The following is a 15,939-nucleotide window of genomic DNA, read 5'->3' as shown; positions in this document are numbered from 1 at the left end:
TTAGTGAAAATACAGATGGATTTTTTTTCTATCCAAATTCACAAGCCCACTGAAATCTATCCATAGACTCCCTCAGTATCCATGGACCACAAATTGAGTCCTTTGCCTGGAAAGTTCTCCTCTCTCACTTCTGCCTAACAAATCCTATTCATCCTTCAAGGCCCTTCTTCTATGATGACTTCCTTAACTATTTCACCCTTCATTGATCTTCCTTACTTCTGAATTTCTATGATATTAACAGCACATAATTTAGCATTTAACTATATTATGTTCTAAAAATCTTAGTGCAGTTTTAAGCTTTCACAGCTTAAATAGATTTTTGGGATACTCTGTACTTATATTGTTCAATGTTCTTAGTCTATCCTTCTAAGTTCTCTCTGCAAAATTTAATACTGTTGACCATCTTCTCCCAAATATTTCCTCCTCTCTGGGTTTTGTAACACTATCCTCTCTTGGTTTTCCACTACTCTGTCTGACTGCTTCTATTTGGTTTCCTTTGCTAGATCATCATCCCTAACTATGGAAAGGCTCCATCCAGGGTCTTCTTTTCTACTCTCTCTATACCTTTTCTCTTGTTGACCTCATCAGCTCCTCTTGGTGACTACCGGATCTATATATTCAATTCTACTTTTTCTTTTGAATTCCAGTCTCAAATCACTGCCTACTGGACATTTTCAACTGGATAGCCGATAGGCATCTCAAATAACACATCCAAAAAAAATTTAATTATCTTTTTACCTCTAACCTACCCATCTTGCTGATTACTTGAAGAACAATTCCACTATGCCCCAAGCTTCTGTTTCTTCAGGTCCACTTTGGAAGATTCAAAATAAGCAACAGAAGTATATGTATGGAATTAAAAAAATTTAATTGCAGACTATATGGGGGAAGTGATTAATTTCTGTCTAACATGCACCCCTCCCCAAAGGCAGAGAAATTCCCTAAGCCTAAGGTGTAGGCAGAGAAATTCCTCTCTGACCGTTCAAAAAGAAGAAATCAAAACACAGTTTCTTCCCTTCAATTCAATTCAATAAACATTTATTAAACTCTTAATTTAGGCTAGGCACTAAGGACACAAAAACAAAAAGGAAAATAGTCCTTCAACTGCTTATAGCCCTTTTCCTGACAGATGATACTTGTACTGAAAAAGAAAACAGTAAATGAAAAGTATTGAATCTTTTTTTCATTTTGTGGGTCGTGCAACGATTTCAGTGATCCCAAAGTGCTTTGTATTGAAAAGGTCTATCACTTAAAATAACAGTATTCATTCTCCTTGAGATGCTAATATGTTTTCTAATCATGGAAGATTATGATCTCAGAAGAATTAAATTTAGGAATAGCCAGAATGGTAATGAAAAGATGGGGTGAGTCTAAGTAATGATAGCTCACATTTGAAAACCATTCCACAGTTTACTAAGTGGTAAATATTATTATTCCTATTTTATAGATAAGGAAATTGTTACTTAAAGAACTTGGAGCTTACATAGTAGGGTCACAGAACTAGGAAGCCAGGGCCTGAACCCAGGGATTTTTTTACTCCAAATCTATGCTGCAGGATGTTGCTTTAAAAAAAAGAGAGAGAGACAGAGAGAGAGAGACTTTCACTGGAGAATTCATGTAAAAAAAAATCAAGGAAATATATTATCAGAAAAGGTGGTGAGTCATATGTTGAGAATGAAGGACTGATAATCTTAGTAGTCTATCAGGATACCTGTGATACCAAAAGGACAAGAGGAAGGCCAGTGTGTTGGATAAATCTAATAGGATTTATGGGCAAACGTAGTGATGAACTGGATGCAACAACATGGAGAGGTTTTGTTCTGCATTGATAGAGGGAGTGCCTATAACAGTGAAATCATGTATACCAAGTACCCAATTGTTCTTTGTTTGTTTGGGTTTTTTTTGGTAGGTAATGAACATGTATACCTCTCAAATTATTTCTACTTGGAAATCATGACCTCCTACTTTCATTCCAGAGGGAACAGTGGTAGGAGAATCTGCTCATCAAAGACTTTCTTAGAGAGGTGTAGACCACAGAGGCTCTAGTCCTACTCCCATCCCCATTTCTCTATCCTGTGGCCACTCCAACCCTTGATTTTAGCCCATTTTTATATATCTAGGGAAGTATCAGCAGGCCATTTTCAGACTTTGAGACTGTCCCCGGCCTTGTTCCTTTCCTCAAGTATTCTACCCCCTTTTCATGTTGTTCCTACCAAATTTAAAGTATTAGTTAGGTTATTAAAATGGGTGTGGGAGTGTTCATCAGATGGAACACCAGAAAACAAGGATTCCAGTAAGTACTAGGGTCAGGTGAGCTGTAAGCCTGAGGGGAACTCCAGCATCACGAGGAAAGAGATGCAACTTCTCCAGGTCTGGCAAAAAGGCCCGAGCATCCTCTAGGGCAGCTTGAGCAGCCAGAGTGAAGTTGGGGTCACCAGAGGTCAGAACATCAAAGACACATGAATGGAAATAAGCATCTTCAACTGGTAGTCCTTCTTTGCACAACTGCTTAGCAGTATCAAAGGTCAGAGCCCCTCTTCGTTGTCGCTCCAACCGGGAGAGTCGCTGGCTTGGGGGACATCCCTCTACGCAGAGCTGTAGATCTTGTTCAGCTGAGAATGCTCCTGCTACTTCTTCAGCTGCCCGAATAGAGAAAGAGAGCTGACCAGCTGCTTGCCGAATAATGATGGTTGTACCAATGTAGGCAGCTCGGATCTCCACATGGCTCCCAGGGGCCTCTGCTCGGATGGTCAGACTTGAACCTCCAGGACGGTCACCTCCATTGACCGATCCGTCTTCAAAAGCCGCTGGGAGATTGTTCACTTCAGCCTGGTAGACTTTTTGGTCGATACATTCCTGCATGTTCTTAAATATAATGGTGAGCTGTTTGGGGGAGAAGAAGAAAGGTTCGTTTCCGGTCAGCTTGATCTTCCCTAAAGTCACCCTCTTCCCCAGCCCTAAATCCATCTATTCCATGCTAAAACACCCTGATCTTTCTTCTTCACTGCACTCTCATCTCTTCCCCTAGGCCTCCCTGAATACCAAGCAGTCCCTGTTGCCAGTTCAAATCAACATTCTTTCCTCCCTCCTCCTACCTACAGTCTCAATCGTAGCAGCTCCCATAGGACTGAGTTCCCCTCTTTTAGAAACTTCCCCATCTGAGCCTTTGTTTACTTAGGGCTCTGCCACTCCCGCTTTTTCTTCTGGATTATCTGAACATGGAAAGTGACCAATAAGAAGGAGTAAAGGGAGATGCTGGTGAGTGAAGGGAATCATGAAAAGCTGTGGGGACGAAGTAGTTAATAGTAGTAACGGAGAGGGAGAGTCTGACTGGGAGAGTGGCCAACTGTGGGGGGAGGGGCCAGCAAAGGCAGGGAATTATGAGGAATGACCAATGAGGACCAGAGTGGCTAGTGTGCATTTTGGGGGGTAACCAGTGCCAGAGAGACTAATCAGCAAGTGGTTGCGCGAGTCGTGGTTGTGGAACCAAAGCTGTTCACAAGGATTGACAGGATTGACTGTCTACACCCTGACCTTCCCCGTGGTAGTGGCGTTGGCTCCGGTGGCCACCGGGTAGCTAGTAGCCTGGACGAAAAGGAAGTCGTTGTCCAAAAGAGGCCAGGAGCCTTGGACACGGCACGTGTGGAAGTGGTGGTGGAAGCTGCGTACGTGGGGGTCCCCAAAGGCAGCGCAATGCAGGAAGCCCGGGGGACGACCATGTAGCCTAGAAAACCGGCTTTCGTAGTCACAGGGGTCCGGAGCAGGGGGGCCTGAAGAAAGGGCGGGGCCAGCGCCAGGAGGGGCGGGACCCTGCGGAGGAGGCGGGGCCGTGGGACCCTGGCGGGAGCAGTTGTGTTGGATCATCAAATCTTCTATCCCGTGGACCGCAGAATGGAAGGCCAAGTCCCCTCGGCAGGTACGCGCAGTACGCCGCGTGCAGAGCGCATAGGAGCGCAGGGCGCGACATAGGCCACCAGAGTTCGCTCCTGGGCCCCGGACTCCACCTCCCCGGTTCCCTCCAGAAGATCCCCCACTTCGTAGGTTCAACGTGGATGATACATACTCAGCGTTGCAGCGGAGGATTTTGCACTGAGAGTGAGCTGGTAGGGGGAGGGGGAAATGGGAGGCGGGAGAAGAAAGGGGAAAGAAGGAGTGGGGAAATGGAGAATGAAGGATGTTATTGTCAGAAAAGCCCTAGATTATATCCTTATCCACAGTAGCCCCCGACACCCCTCCCCCAGATCATTGGGAGGGCCCCAACCTTCCAAATTCCATATGCCAATTGAGGACCACTTCTTCAACCTCCATCAGACAGCTGCTGACCCCTTAGCCTTTCCCTATGGCCCTGTAACAACGTATGCAGTCACCGAGGCTCCCAAAGAAACACCGTCCCTCACCCCGCCTCCCGGGGTCTCTCCCTTCCTCCTCCCTCCTCCTCTCCCCGAACAGAGTTCTCCTTGATCTGTGGTATACCGGTTGTAGTCCTGAGTTTGGATAGGAATGATTGGGATCCCTCAGGCCTTTATTACATTCCCTTTCCCCTTCCCTCCCCAGACCCTTCCCTAACCCTCCCCTTACCATGTCCACAGAAGAGCAGCAGAAGAGTGAGGGTGCTTAGTGAGCTGCCACGGGGGGACCAGGGACTTGGGGAGTGGCTTGGTTCCCTCATCCCTATCCAGCCAGGTCCCCCCTGGTCCCCAGGTCTCTTCCAACTGATGGCTGGATCCCCTGGAAGGGACCTCAGTCACAGAGAAATCTGGTTGGGGGTTGAGGTGAGAGGAGCCAAAGTCTGAGTGAGAAGTGTTATAGGGGATCTAGGGAGGTCAAAGAAATGATGGGAGATAGGAATGAGAAGAGAGTACTGGGGGATTTAGGGTTTGGGGAACCTTTCTGGCCCTGTGTCTGCCTCCCATGGTCACCCCAGGGCACTTGTGCAACACCCGGGTCAGAGGTGGAGGGAAGATGGGGCGGGTGTTGGGGTGGGAGCAGAGTCCACTGTACTGACCCATCCTGAACTGACCAAACAGCAGAGGGGTCAAAAAACAAATGACCAAGGGCACAGAGCTACTCTGTTACCCCAATGGGCCCCTCAATGAGAATATAATCTGAGAACATTTCAGAAACACAACTCATTTGCTTGTGGGTTTACTGAAGACCCAGGTGACTTGCCATTCCCTCCACTAGTGGATCAAGAGAATGAAAAAGAAGGGTTAAAGCTATTAATATCCAAAGCCTATTTTGAACAGTGACATGCAGATCAATTTCTTTTGGAACCTAGAGAGTACTAGATAGGTGTTAGCCACCTGCTAGCTTTCTCCATTGAATAACAAGTGCAAAACAAGTGTGCAAATCAATCTTTTTTTCCTGATCCAACAGCTACTTCACTTTTCCTAATATTCCTGTGATGCTACTCTCAACTACGAACCCCTTCAGCCCTGCAAATATAGAATAATCCGACCCCACCCCCCATACATTCAATACCTCTCTCTTCCCCACTGGAAGGAAGTGGTAAGACTAATCACCCACCACTAATCTCCTCCTGGTGGAGAACCTAGGGCTAAAATTGGGGTGGAGGAAGGAAAAGGTCATACAGGTGAAGCATAGACTGGAGAGGGGCTGATATTGTGAAGGGAGATCTATAGTTGAGAGTTGCCTCTCATACCCACAATTCAGAAGCTTTGTGTATAGCTGGAGGGTGGAGGGGTGTCAGTGACCAAATATCTGAGACTATAATTAGCTTTGGCAGAGAGAACCACAAAGGTGGAGGCTTAGAGAACACCCCCTAAACCCCACCAGAAAGTCTGAGACAAATGGTGAAAATGGAACAGGAGGATTTCTGACTGTGAGACCCAGATGTTGGGGGGAAAGGGTGGTGAGAGAGACTGGGTATAGCCCTTTAGTCTTTCTCCTAGAGAAACATTCCTCTCAGCCAAGTCATCTTACTAGACAATTTCTCTCCCCCTTCCCGCTTTGTCACAGAGTACTCCTTGCTCTAGGATATACCCCATGTAGTCAGCATGTCTGCATGCATTTCTCACGTCAGCATGAGGAGATCGAGACTACCAACCTATGTAGCCTAGAGGAACTGAGGTTGGTGTCCATGATTCCCAGCATTAAGAAAAATGCAAACTCAGATCCTAACCCAAAACTTTCTGAAAGAAGCTTTAACTTTGTGGTGACTTACCTCTGTGTCTAGAGGTCAAGTGTCAGTCTGATATCCAGTTTTCCATCCAGTGTTGCCTATTGTCTGTCAGCTTTATCCAAGGGTCCCATATCTCCTTTTCCATGTCCTTTTTCTCTCAACTCCAGTACCGACCCCTAGCTACAATCTGTCTGAGGGCAAGGAGCTAGGAAAGCTTTGGGGGGGGGGGGTGAGGAGGGAACATACAACCAAAGGGATTGACAGCTGGGGATGGGGGAGAGAGGCTGCGTTGAGGTGGAAGGAGGCCTGACCACTGAGTTGAGAGTTTTAAAAATAGCCAGGACCATAATTCTGGGGGGAGGGAGGGAGCAGGAGAGCAGAAAGACTTGTATGTTTGTGTGTGTATATGTGTGTGAATGTATGTGTGTGTTTACGTGTATAGAGAGATCAGAGTAGTAGCCATTACAGGGAAAGGGGTCAGATATCCAGTTCCATCCTGCATGAAACCCCAGTCACTGTCTCATCCAGTCAGTCCTTAGGGATTGCTAAAACATAGGGTCCTGCCCTTGAGGAATTGGGCAAGTACTTTGATATGTCCCCACTTACCAAGCCCTTTGGATATTGCTACCTACTCTCTACAGATGCTATTTGGGGGTGGAAAGCAGCTATCATTAAATAAAAACTACAGCAGGAGATAAATCCCTCCCCAAAATTCCTCAACCCCTCCCTTCCCCCTAGTCTATCAAAGTAGGGCCAAAGAAACCAGCTGCCCAAAGAAATCTGAGCCTGGAGTTGGTGAGAAGCTGGGGCTGTTAAAATCTATTTTCCCTTGCCCTAGATCCACATTTAGCTCTTGTCTGTGCAGCTGCTGTCTGCTCTCCCTCCCCACTTTCCCTCCTACTCCTCTCCCTATTATCCCCCCCCAATAAAATAAAATAAAGAGACCAGACGAATTGCTAGGTGAAGGTACTAGAATGTATGAGTGTGGTAGGACAGGGGAATCTCCCTTCTTCCGTCTGCCACCAAATCACACAGATTAAAATCATTATAGTGGCACACAAGGAAAAAGTAATTTTGTCCTTTTAAGAGGAAAATACTGTGTCGTAAATTTAGAGCTCGAAGAGACCTTACAAGTCATCTAGTTTTCTTGCCTCAGTTTACAGGGGAAGAAAAAAAGCCAAAGATCTTGTTTACAAGGTCACATAGGTAGTAAAATGGCAAAGTTTTGATTTGAGCCTTCCTTCATAAAACATTACTTAGTTAAAAATTAAGAGTTGGGAATATAAAATTGCAAAATCTTTTTTTTCTTTTGGTGATTGATAGTTAAAAGAGAAATAGAAGAAAAAAAGGGAAATTAGGTAATAAACAAAGTCTTTGAAAAAAAGACAATTTCATGGAGTAGCAGTTCCATCTTATGGTCTTTTAGTATATTGCAGCTCAATACTTTTAATGTCATGTTGTTTTCGTGGCCATAGGCCAGTATATTTTTGTATTTCCCCTATTGACCAGACATAAGGTTAGGGGCTAAATCTTCCCAATAGACCAGAGATTTACAACCCTTAACATAGATGATTGGGCTCGGCATAGTGGTAAATGCCTATAATCCCTGCTATTGGGCATACTGAGGCTTGTGGATCCCTCAAGGTGTGATTTCTGAGCAGGAGGCTAAACAGATTGGATAGATGCACCGAGTCTAGCACCAATATGGTGAATCTGTAACAGTAAGGAGATCTTTTTAAACCTTCCTGATTGATTCATTATCACACTCACCACAGTGACGATTATAAACGTTTTCATCTCTCCTCAAATCCCCCTCTGCCACTTCAGTTGAAGACCTTGTCTCATTCTTCACCCAAAAAATGGAGTCCATTTGTCAAGAGCTCCCTCCTATCTCCTCCTCAGCTTACAGGACTGAGATGTCTTCCTTAACTACCTCCACCTTCATTTCATCCTTCTCTTACAAAGAAGTGGCCCTTCTCCTTGTCAAAGCTAACCCATCTACCTGTACCATTGACTGACTTTTCATGCCATCTTCTCCAGCAAATTGTCCCCTTTCTCATTTTCACACTCTAATTTTCAGGGTTTTTTTTCCTCTCTACTGGCTGTTTCCCTGATGCCTACAATATACCCATGGGTGCCCCCATCCTTAAAAAGCCCTTAGATGCTCCAACCATACCCTCCAGATATCATCCTATATCTTTCTTTTTCACTAAAATCCTTAAGAAAGTCATCTAATAGGTGTTTCTACTTTTATAGATGAGAGACTATCCAGGAGAAAAGGGTTTTCAACATCATCAAATGCTGCAGAGAATTTGAAAAGGATGAAGACCGAGGAAAGGCCATTGGGTTTGGCAATCATGAGATCATTGTTAATGTTGAAAAGTTTCAAGTGAGTGATAAAGTCAGAAGCCAGAATGCAAGGCATTAAGAAGTTAAATGAGAGGAGAGGATGTGGGAGCAATGGGTATGAAAAGGTATTTAGGAGTTTGGCTGGGAAAGAAAGAGGTATAGGATGATAGCTTAAGGAGATTGGTCGGGTTAAATGAGGATTTGTCAAGGATCAAGAAGACATATTTTTAGACAGGTGAGAAGGAGGAAGTAGCTAGGGAAAGATTGGAAAATTAGAGAAAGGGATTGATTGTAGGGACAATCTATGAGAGCAGATGGGAAGGGATGGCATCAAGAGCACAAGTAGTAGGGTTGGCTTTGGCAAAGAGACTAGAGTAAAGGAGAAGGGAATGGGAGGTGTTGTCGAGGGGCTTTGAGAGCTCAAATAGAGGAGAAGACATCAAATTGCCTCCATTTTCTCAATAAAATATGAGGTGAAGTCCTTTCCATACTATGCCACCTGCAGCTCCAGCCTCCCCTCTGCCTCCTCCTGGAACCCGAATTTCCACACCTGTGATCCAGGGTTTGGTTTGGTTTGGTTAGCTTTTGTTTTATCTAATCTTGATCTCAGGCCTAGCATGCCACTTTTGGGCCATCTCCATGCTATGCTTTGCTACACGTACCCCTAAGCCACTTTCCATTTTTAGCTATAGACCATAAGCTCTTTGAAGGCATGACAATCTTACTTGCTTGTATGTATTGTTGTTTGTCCTTCATTTCTGAAGAGGACCTATGACACCATGGGGTGATGTCTTGACTTGTGTGTGAATTGGATTTAAGTGAGGCAGAGTTGCACAGTCACCAGCCTGACTCTTCCAGAGTCATCGAAGTCCAGTAGCAAGACAAAAGCAAAGACATCCACGATGGCCAGAATAAAGGCTGGGATGCACCTTGGTGTCTTTGATGTCAAGCTTTAAGTGTTCCATGACACAATATGGGGCATTCAAGGAGGACCAGCACCTATGGTGTGAAGGCTTGCCAAGCCCTTTTCATCCACCTTTGGTATCCACCTGCCACCAGCTCTCAACTGTGACTCCAAGAAGCTTGTAGCATGCCCATTGGCCATATACTGCTAAAACCACATCAGCAGACAGGCTAAACCAAGTTGAGCATAACCAACAGGCCTCAAATCTGTCTGTGAGTTTGTCTACTCAAGCATGTGAAGACTTCCCCCAGTGCAATGGAATAGGTTTGTGTTTGTATAATCAATACTTAGCACAGAGCCTGGCACATGGCCAGCACTTAATAAATACTTTTTTATTCTTTCATTTTGCTGAGATAATAGGAAAAGGGTGTGTTGTAGGGGACTTGAGGAGAGAAGAGATGGTGTGCAACAGCTTCTTTGGAGAATACAGTAGAGAATCAGTTAAGATTAAGTTAAAGGATTGTCTTGAAGGACTGGGGGCTCAGTTGAATTTATACCACATATATGGTCACTATGCTAGCTCAGGTCCTTAGCACCTTTTCCCTGGACTCTCTTCATTAGTCCCTCTTCCTCTAGTGTCTCTATTCTCTAATCTATTCGTCAGAGTGGCCAAATAGGTGTTCCTAAAGCACAGGTCTGACCGTGTCACTCAAGAGGTAAAGAAGTTCTAGTGGCTTTCATTTACCTCCAGGATATCATCCAAAGTCCTTTGTTGTATGTTTAAAGTCCATCATACTGCGGCTTCAGCTTGTCTTTGCCCTCCCTCCTCACTGCCACCTTGTCCAATCCCTGGCTTCCTTCAAGGTTTTGCTAAATGCCATCTCTATTGCAATAACAGTCTGGATCATTAAATTGCTTCTGCCTTCTCCTACCCCCAAGATAGTACTTTTATTTTCTTTTGGTGTACACATATCTGTGTATCTTAAAAGACTGTTTACAACAGATGTCTCCACTTTCTCTTTTCTCACTTTCTTCTTAACCTCTTACAATCTGGCTTCTGACCTTATTCCACTGAACCTGCTCTCTAGTGATCTCTTAGTTGCCAAATCCAATGACCTTTTCTCTGACCTCCTTCTCCTCGACCTCTCTGCAACCTTTGACATTGTTGATCATTCTCTCCTCCTTGATGCTCTTTCATTTCTCAGTTTTCCAGATGCTACTCTCTCTTGGCTCTCCCCTTACCTATCTGGCTGTTCTTTCTCAGTCTCCTCTGCTACATTCTCATCTGGACCATGCCCTCTAACTTTAGGTGTCCCTAAGGGTTCTGTCCTGGGCCCTCATCAGCTCACCAATCACCATCTATGTAATGGCAGTTCTCAACTCTTCTGTGACCTTCAATTTTACATCTCCAGGTGCCTTTCAGATATCTCAAACTGGATATCCACTCGACATCTTAAACTCGATTTGTCCAAAATGGAACTCATTATCTTTCTCCCTAAACCCTTTTCCTTCCTACCTTCCCTATTACTGTCAAGGGCAACATCGTTCTCTCAGTCCCTCAGGCTAACAACTTAGGAGTCATCTTGGACTTCTCCCTGTCTCTGACCTTCCATTTCCAACCTGTAGCTGAGGCCTGTCAGTTTGACCTTTGCACTGTCTCTTGGATATGGACCCTTCTCTCCTCCAACACTGCCCCCACTGTGGTGCACATCCTCATCACCTCCCGCCTTGGTTATGACAATAGCCTGGTGGTTGGCCTCCCCCAAGTCTCTCCTTACTCCAATCCATCCTTCACTAAAGTAATTTTCCTAAAGCTCAGGTCCAACCATGTCACCTTTCTTCTCAATAAACTGCAGTTACTCTTGACTGCCTCCAGGATCAAATACTAAATGTTCTGTTAGGCATCAAAAGCCCTTTATATACCCTAGCTCCTTCCTACCCAGACACCTACTATTCCATCCTGAGACTTTGGCTGTTTCAGGAACAAGATATTTTATCTCTTAGCTCAGAGCTTGCCTGGAACACTCACTCTCCCTGTTCTACTCTGCCTACTGACCTCCCTAGCTTCCTTTTAAACCTAATCAAAATCCTTTCTTTTACTGGAAGCTTTTCCCAAACCTTCTTAATTCTAGTGACTTTCCTCTATTAATTACTTCCTATTTATCCTGAACATAGCTTCCATGTCATCTCTCCCATGAGATTATAAGCTCTTTGAGGGCAAGGACTGTCTTTTGACTCTTTTTCTGTATCCCCAGTGCTTAACATGTGCTTTGCATATAGTAGGCCCTTAATAAATACTGATTGATTGATAGTGTGTACAATGTGTATGTATATACATATACACAAATATTTATGTGTGTATGTGTATGTGTATGTGTGTTTATAATCCCTGTCCCACAGTTCCCTTCTCCTGGAGAGGAATGCCCTACCCTTAGTGAGCGGAGATTGTAGTTGGAGAAAGGTGAGAGAGCTCCAGCCTTATCTAGTCCCTTTTGGAACTCCTGGAGCCCCAGTCTTCTTCAGGACTTTTCAAGCAAAGAGTCACTTTGGGTGCTTCTGCCTTCCAGCTTTGAGAGAGAAGATGGAAGAGATCAACCCCATTTCAGGTTACTGGAGGAAAGAGTGCTGGGAAGACATGAGAGGAGTAGTTGGGCTCCATCATGTCCCTATTCCCAACTAGCTATAGTAGAAACTTCGGGGAGTTTCCCCTTGGGTGGGTGAGATCTAGGACACTCTCTTGGTTGAGCTGAGTTATCTCACATCTAATGGGAGTGTTCTTTCACTCTGTATTATTTGGTATATATTCTCCTATATGCCTTCTCTGATTCCTGTTTTGCCACTGATTTGGATAAATGAGCATCTTTGCTATTCTCTCTGTGTGGAGATTGGAGACGTAGTTCCATGTATGAGGAAGAGAGAGATGACCAGTTTAGCTAGACCATACAGAATGGGGGAGAGGGAGTAATGCTCAACGAATCTGGAAATATAGATTGGGCCCAGATTGTGAAGGATTTTAAAAGCTAAATAGAGATGTTTATCTTTGATCCTACAGGCAACAGGGAACCACTGGAATTTATTGAGTAGGGAAGTGACGTGGTCAGATATGTGCATAAAGAGAATTGACTTTAGCAGCAATGTGGAGGACGCACTGAAGTGGGAAGAGGTGAGCTAGGGAGACAAATTATGAAGCTGTTGCAATAATTTACGTGAGGGGTGATAAATGCTTGAACTAAGGTAGTAGCTCTGTGAGTGCAGAGAGAGGGACAAATGCAAGAGATAAAGATATAGAAATGGCAAGATTTGGTTTTGAGGGTGAGAGAGAATTGAGGAGTTGAAGATAACACTATAAACATGGGAGACTGGAAAGAATGATGGTATTTTCCATAGAAGTGGGGAACTTTGGAAGAGGGGTGGGCTTGTAGAGAAAGATAATTAATTTAAAAATGTTAAGTTTAATATATTTAATATTTTATTTTCTCCAGTTACATGTAAAAACAATTTTTAACATCCATTTAAATTTTTTTTTGTTTCAAGTTCTCTCCCTCCCTCCCTCACCTTCCCCTCATTGAGAGGGAAAGCAATTTGATATAGGTTATACATGTACAGTCATGTAAAACATATTTCCATATTAGTCAGAATATGTTAAGTTTAAAATGTATTTCTCATACCTATTCTGATACCAATAAACAATTGGTGATAGTAGATTGAAGCTCAGAAGACAGACCTGAGCTGAATATGTAGATCTGTAAGTCACTGGCAAAGAGATGAAAATAAAACCTATGGGCACTGATGATGTCACCAAGACAAGGAGTATAGAGAGAATAGGGACCTATGATAGAGTCTTGGGCAACACCCACAATTAGGAGGCATGGTATGGATGCTGAACTGAAAAAGGAGATGGAAATAATAATCCAACAGGTAAGAAGAGAACCAGGTGAGGGTAGTATCATTGAAAATCCATAAAGGAAAGAGTTTCCAAAAAGGATGAAGTGGTCAGCATTGACAAATGCAGCAGAAAGGTCAGGGATGAGAACTGAAAAAAAAAAAAGATCATCAGATTTGGCAATTAAGAGATCATTTGTAGCTTTGGAGAAAGCATACCACAGGAGAAACAATGCATTTCAATAAGCCAAAGATGATAAATTACTTATAGAAAATTTCCTATTTGACAAAAATTGCTGGAAAAGCTGCAAAGAAGTTTGGTAGAAATTAAATTAGGCTACTAACTTATACCACAATAAACTCAAAGTGGATAATTAACCTAAATAATGAAAGTCATAAGAAATTTAAAAGTGAACCACATCAGATACCTTTCACAGGGTAAATTCTTCACTAAACAAGAGATAGAAGTGATCATAAAACACACCATGGATAATTTGGATTTCATGAAATTGAAAGACAACCGTAGGAAAAAAACTGTCTTAAATCACTAATAATTAGATGAATGCAAACCAAAATAACTTTGAGGCTTTACCTCACAACCAACAAATTGTCAAAGATGACAAATGATGGGAAGTAGTCAGTATTTCGGGAGATGTGGGAAGACAAGCACCCTAATGCATTTTGGTGGAGCTATGAATTAATCCAACTATTATGGAAAGCAATTCACAATAATGTGAAGAAAATGACTAAAATGTCCATGCTCTTTGACTCAGAAATTCCACTAGTAGGCATATGTCACAAGGAGGTCTATGACAAAGAAAAAAAAAATTCTTATCTACACCAAAATATTTATAGCATCACTTTTTGGAATAAGCAAAGAATTGGAAACAATGTGGACAGATGTCCACTGAGGAAAAGCTAAACAAATTGTGGCACGTGAATATAATGGAATATTACTACATTGTTAAACATGATGAATACAGGGAAAACATAAACTGATTCACAATGGAGTGAACAGAACAAAGAGAAGTTAGGAAAACAATATACATAATGATTGCAACAAAATAAAAAGAAAAACAAAATGTGAAACTGTAACAAAAGATAAAAAGTGATACTGAAAAGCATTTGCAAGAATAAAATTAATGTAATTAATATATACAAAAGGATACTGTCAATTGAGAAAGATTCTTTATATCACATATATCTATTAATTATATCCAAACTATAGGCAACTAACAATTATGTAAGACCAGCAGCCAACCTCTTTATATAATTGGTCAAAAGGAATATGAGCAAATCATTTTCAAAAAAAAGAATAAAAAAGCTATTACCAATCATTTGGGAAAATGGGAAATGTAGGAGATATAAATACAAAAGATATCAATAAAATTTATTTTTACAACAAAGATGATCACTTGGAACGATTCCTCCAAGTTACCAAACTGCATATCCTTTGACCATTATTAGGCCTGTACCCCAAAGAGATCAAAGAAAGAGGAAAAGGACCCATATGTATGAACATATTTATAGCAGCTCTGCATGGTAGTCCCAAAATGGAAACAAAAGGGGTCTGCCTATTAAGCAAAAGTAAAGTAATTCTATTATATCATAAGAAATGATGAAATGAACAGTTTCAGAGGAAACTGGACAGATTTGTATGAATTGCAGAGTGACGTTAGTAGAACTATTAAGAACAATTTTTGTACAGTGACAACATTACAAAGGAAAACAACTTTGAAAGACTTTAGGACTGTGATCAATGCAATGTAAAATACAAGTACAAAGGACTAAATATGAAATGTGCTACTCACCTCCTGCCAGAGAGGTGATGGACTTAAAATTCAGAACAAGCATACATTTTTGAACACGGCCAATGTGAGGATTTGTTTTGATGGATTATGCATACTTGTTGTCAAGGTTTTATTTTGCTTTTTCATTGTCTAATTGAATGAACAGTGGGATGGAGACATAACACACTTGTATAAATAAATGTAAAAAGAAAAAAGTGATTTTCAGGAATTTTTCATGCATTTATTATATCTAAAAGCACCAACTACCTGAGTAATGGGGGAAAGGGCTCCCTCTGCTGTCCAAGTTTAGATAATCGTAATTGTACTGAAACCTCTTGGGCAAATGAAAGAGAAAGATGTCCACCTGCATCGTCACACATGAACCCTCCTTATTTTTAGGAGTTTAGGGTGACAGCGTCCTTTGATCTCAGTTTCTTTGGGCTCATAGGAAGGTCATGGGTTGATTCAAGATGAAACCACAGATCTCTCTGGTGAAAGAAATAGCCCAAAGAGAGTAAAAGTGACTACAGGGAGAAAGAATCTGTCACAGGGACGACCGAAGAGGGAGGTTGTGGGTAATAGTCGTAGTAGTTCTCATGAATGGACATTTCTTTACATCAAGGTTAAAACTGCTCCACCCCTACTTCTACTCTACTTGGCCCTTGGGCGAAGCCGAACAAATCTAATCTCTCCCACAAGAAAACCTTTTAAACACTTGAAGATCTCTCTTCTCTAGGTTAAACATCCCCCTCAGTTCCTTTAAATGATCCTTATGTAGAATCCTCGAGACCCAGAGGTATATTCTCTCTCTCTGAGGGGCTTCAGCCGCGGGGCTCACATGGATCAAGATCATATACTGAGGAGGGAGAACC

The 15,939-nt window shown here is 42.6% G+C and overlaps 1 protein-coding gene across 2 annotated transcripts; it reads right to left on the bottom strand.

The window, feature by feature from the left end:
• Nucleotides 1-6,441, bottom strand: LOC114043188 (hemojuvelin-like). Of its 2 annotated transcripts, none has more exons than XM_027862208.1 (4): nucleotides 6,185-6,441; nucleotides 4,579-4,756; nucleotides 3,535-4,100; nucleotides 1-2,883 (listed from the first exon to the last, which is right to left on the bottom strand). In XM_027862208.1, the coding sequence occupies exons 2-4, from the start codon at nucleotides 4,667-4,669 to the stop codon at nucleotides 2,263-2,265; spliced, it is 1,278 nt and encodes a 425-aa protein (XP_027718009.1). In that variant the 5' UTR covers nucleotides 4,670-4,756; nucleotides 6,185-6,441; the 3' UTR covers nucleotides 1-2,262. The 2 variants fall into 2 exon arrangements, with proteins under 2 accessions (XP_027718009.1, XP_027718010.1); XM_027862209.1 differs by having other exon boundaries at nucleotides 4,579-4,728.
• Nucleotides 6,442-15,939: the final 9,498 nt, after the last annotated feature.

Source organism: Vombatus ursinus, unplaced genomic scaffold (assembly GCF_900497805.2).
Source record: "Vombatus ursinus unplaced genomic scaffold, bare-nosed wombat genome assembly UNPS02014768.1, whole genome shotgun sequence".
NCBI lineage: Eukaryota > Metazoa > Chordata > Mammalia > Diprotodontia > Vombatidae > Vombatus > Vombatus ursinus.
Note: the sequence above shows the minus strand (reverse complement) of the source record. Positions and strands in the feature narration are given on the sequence as shown.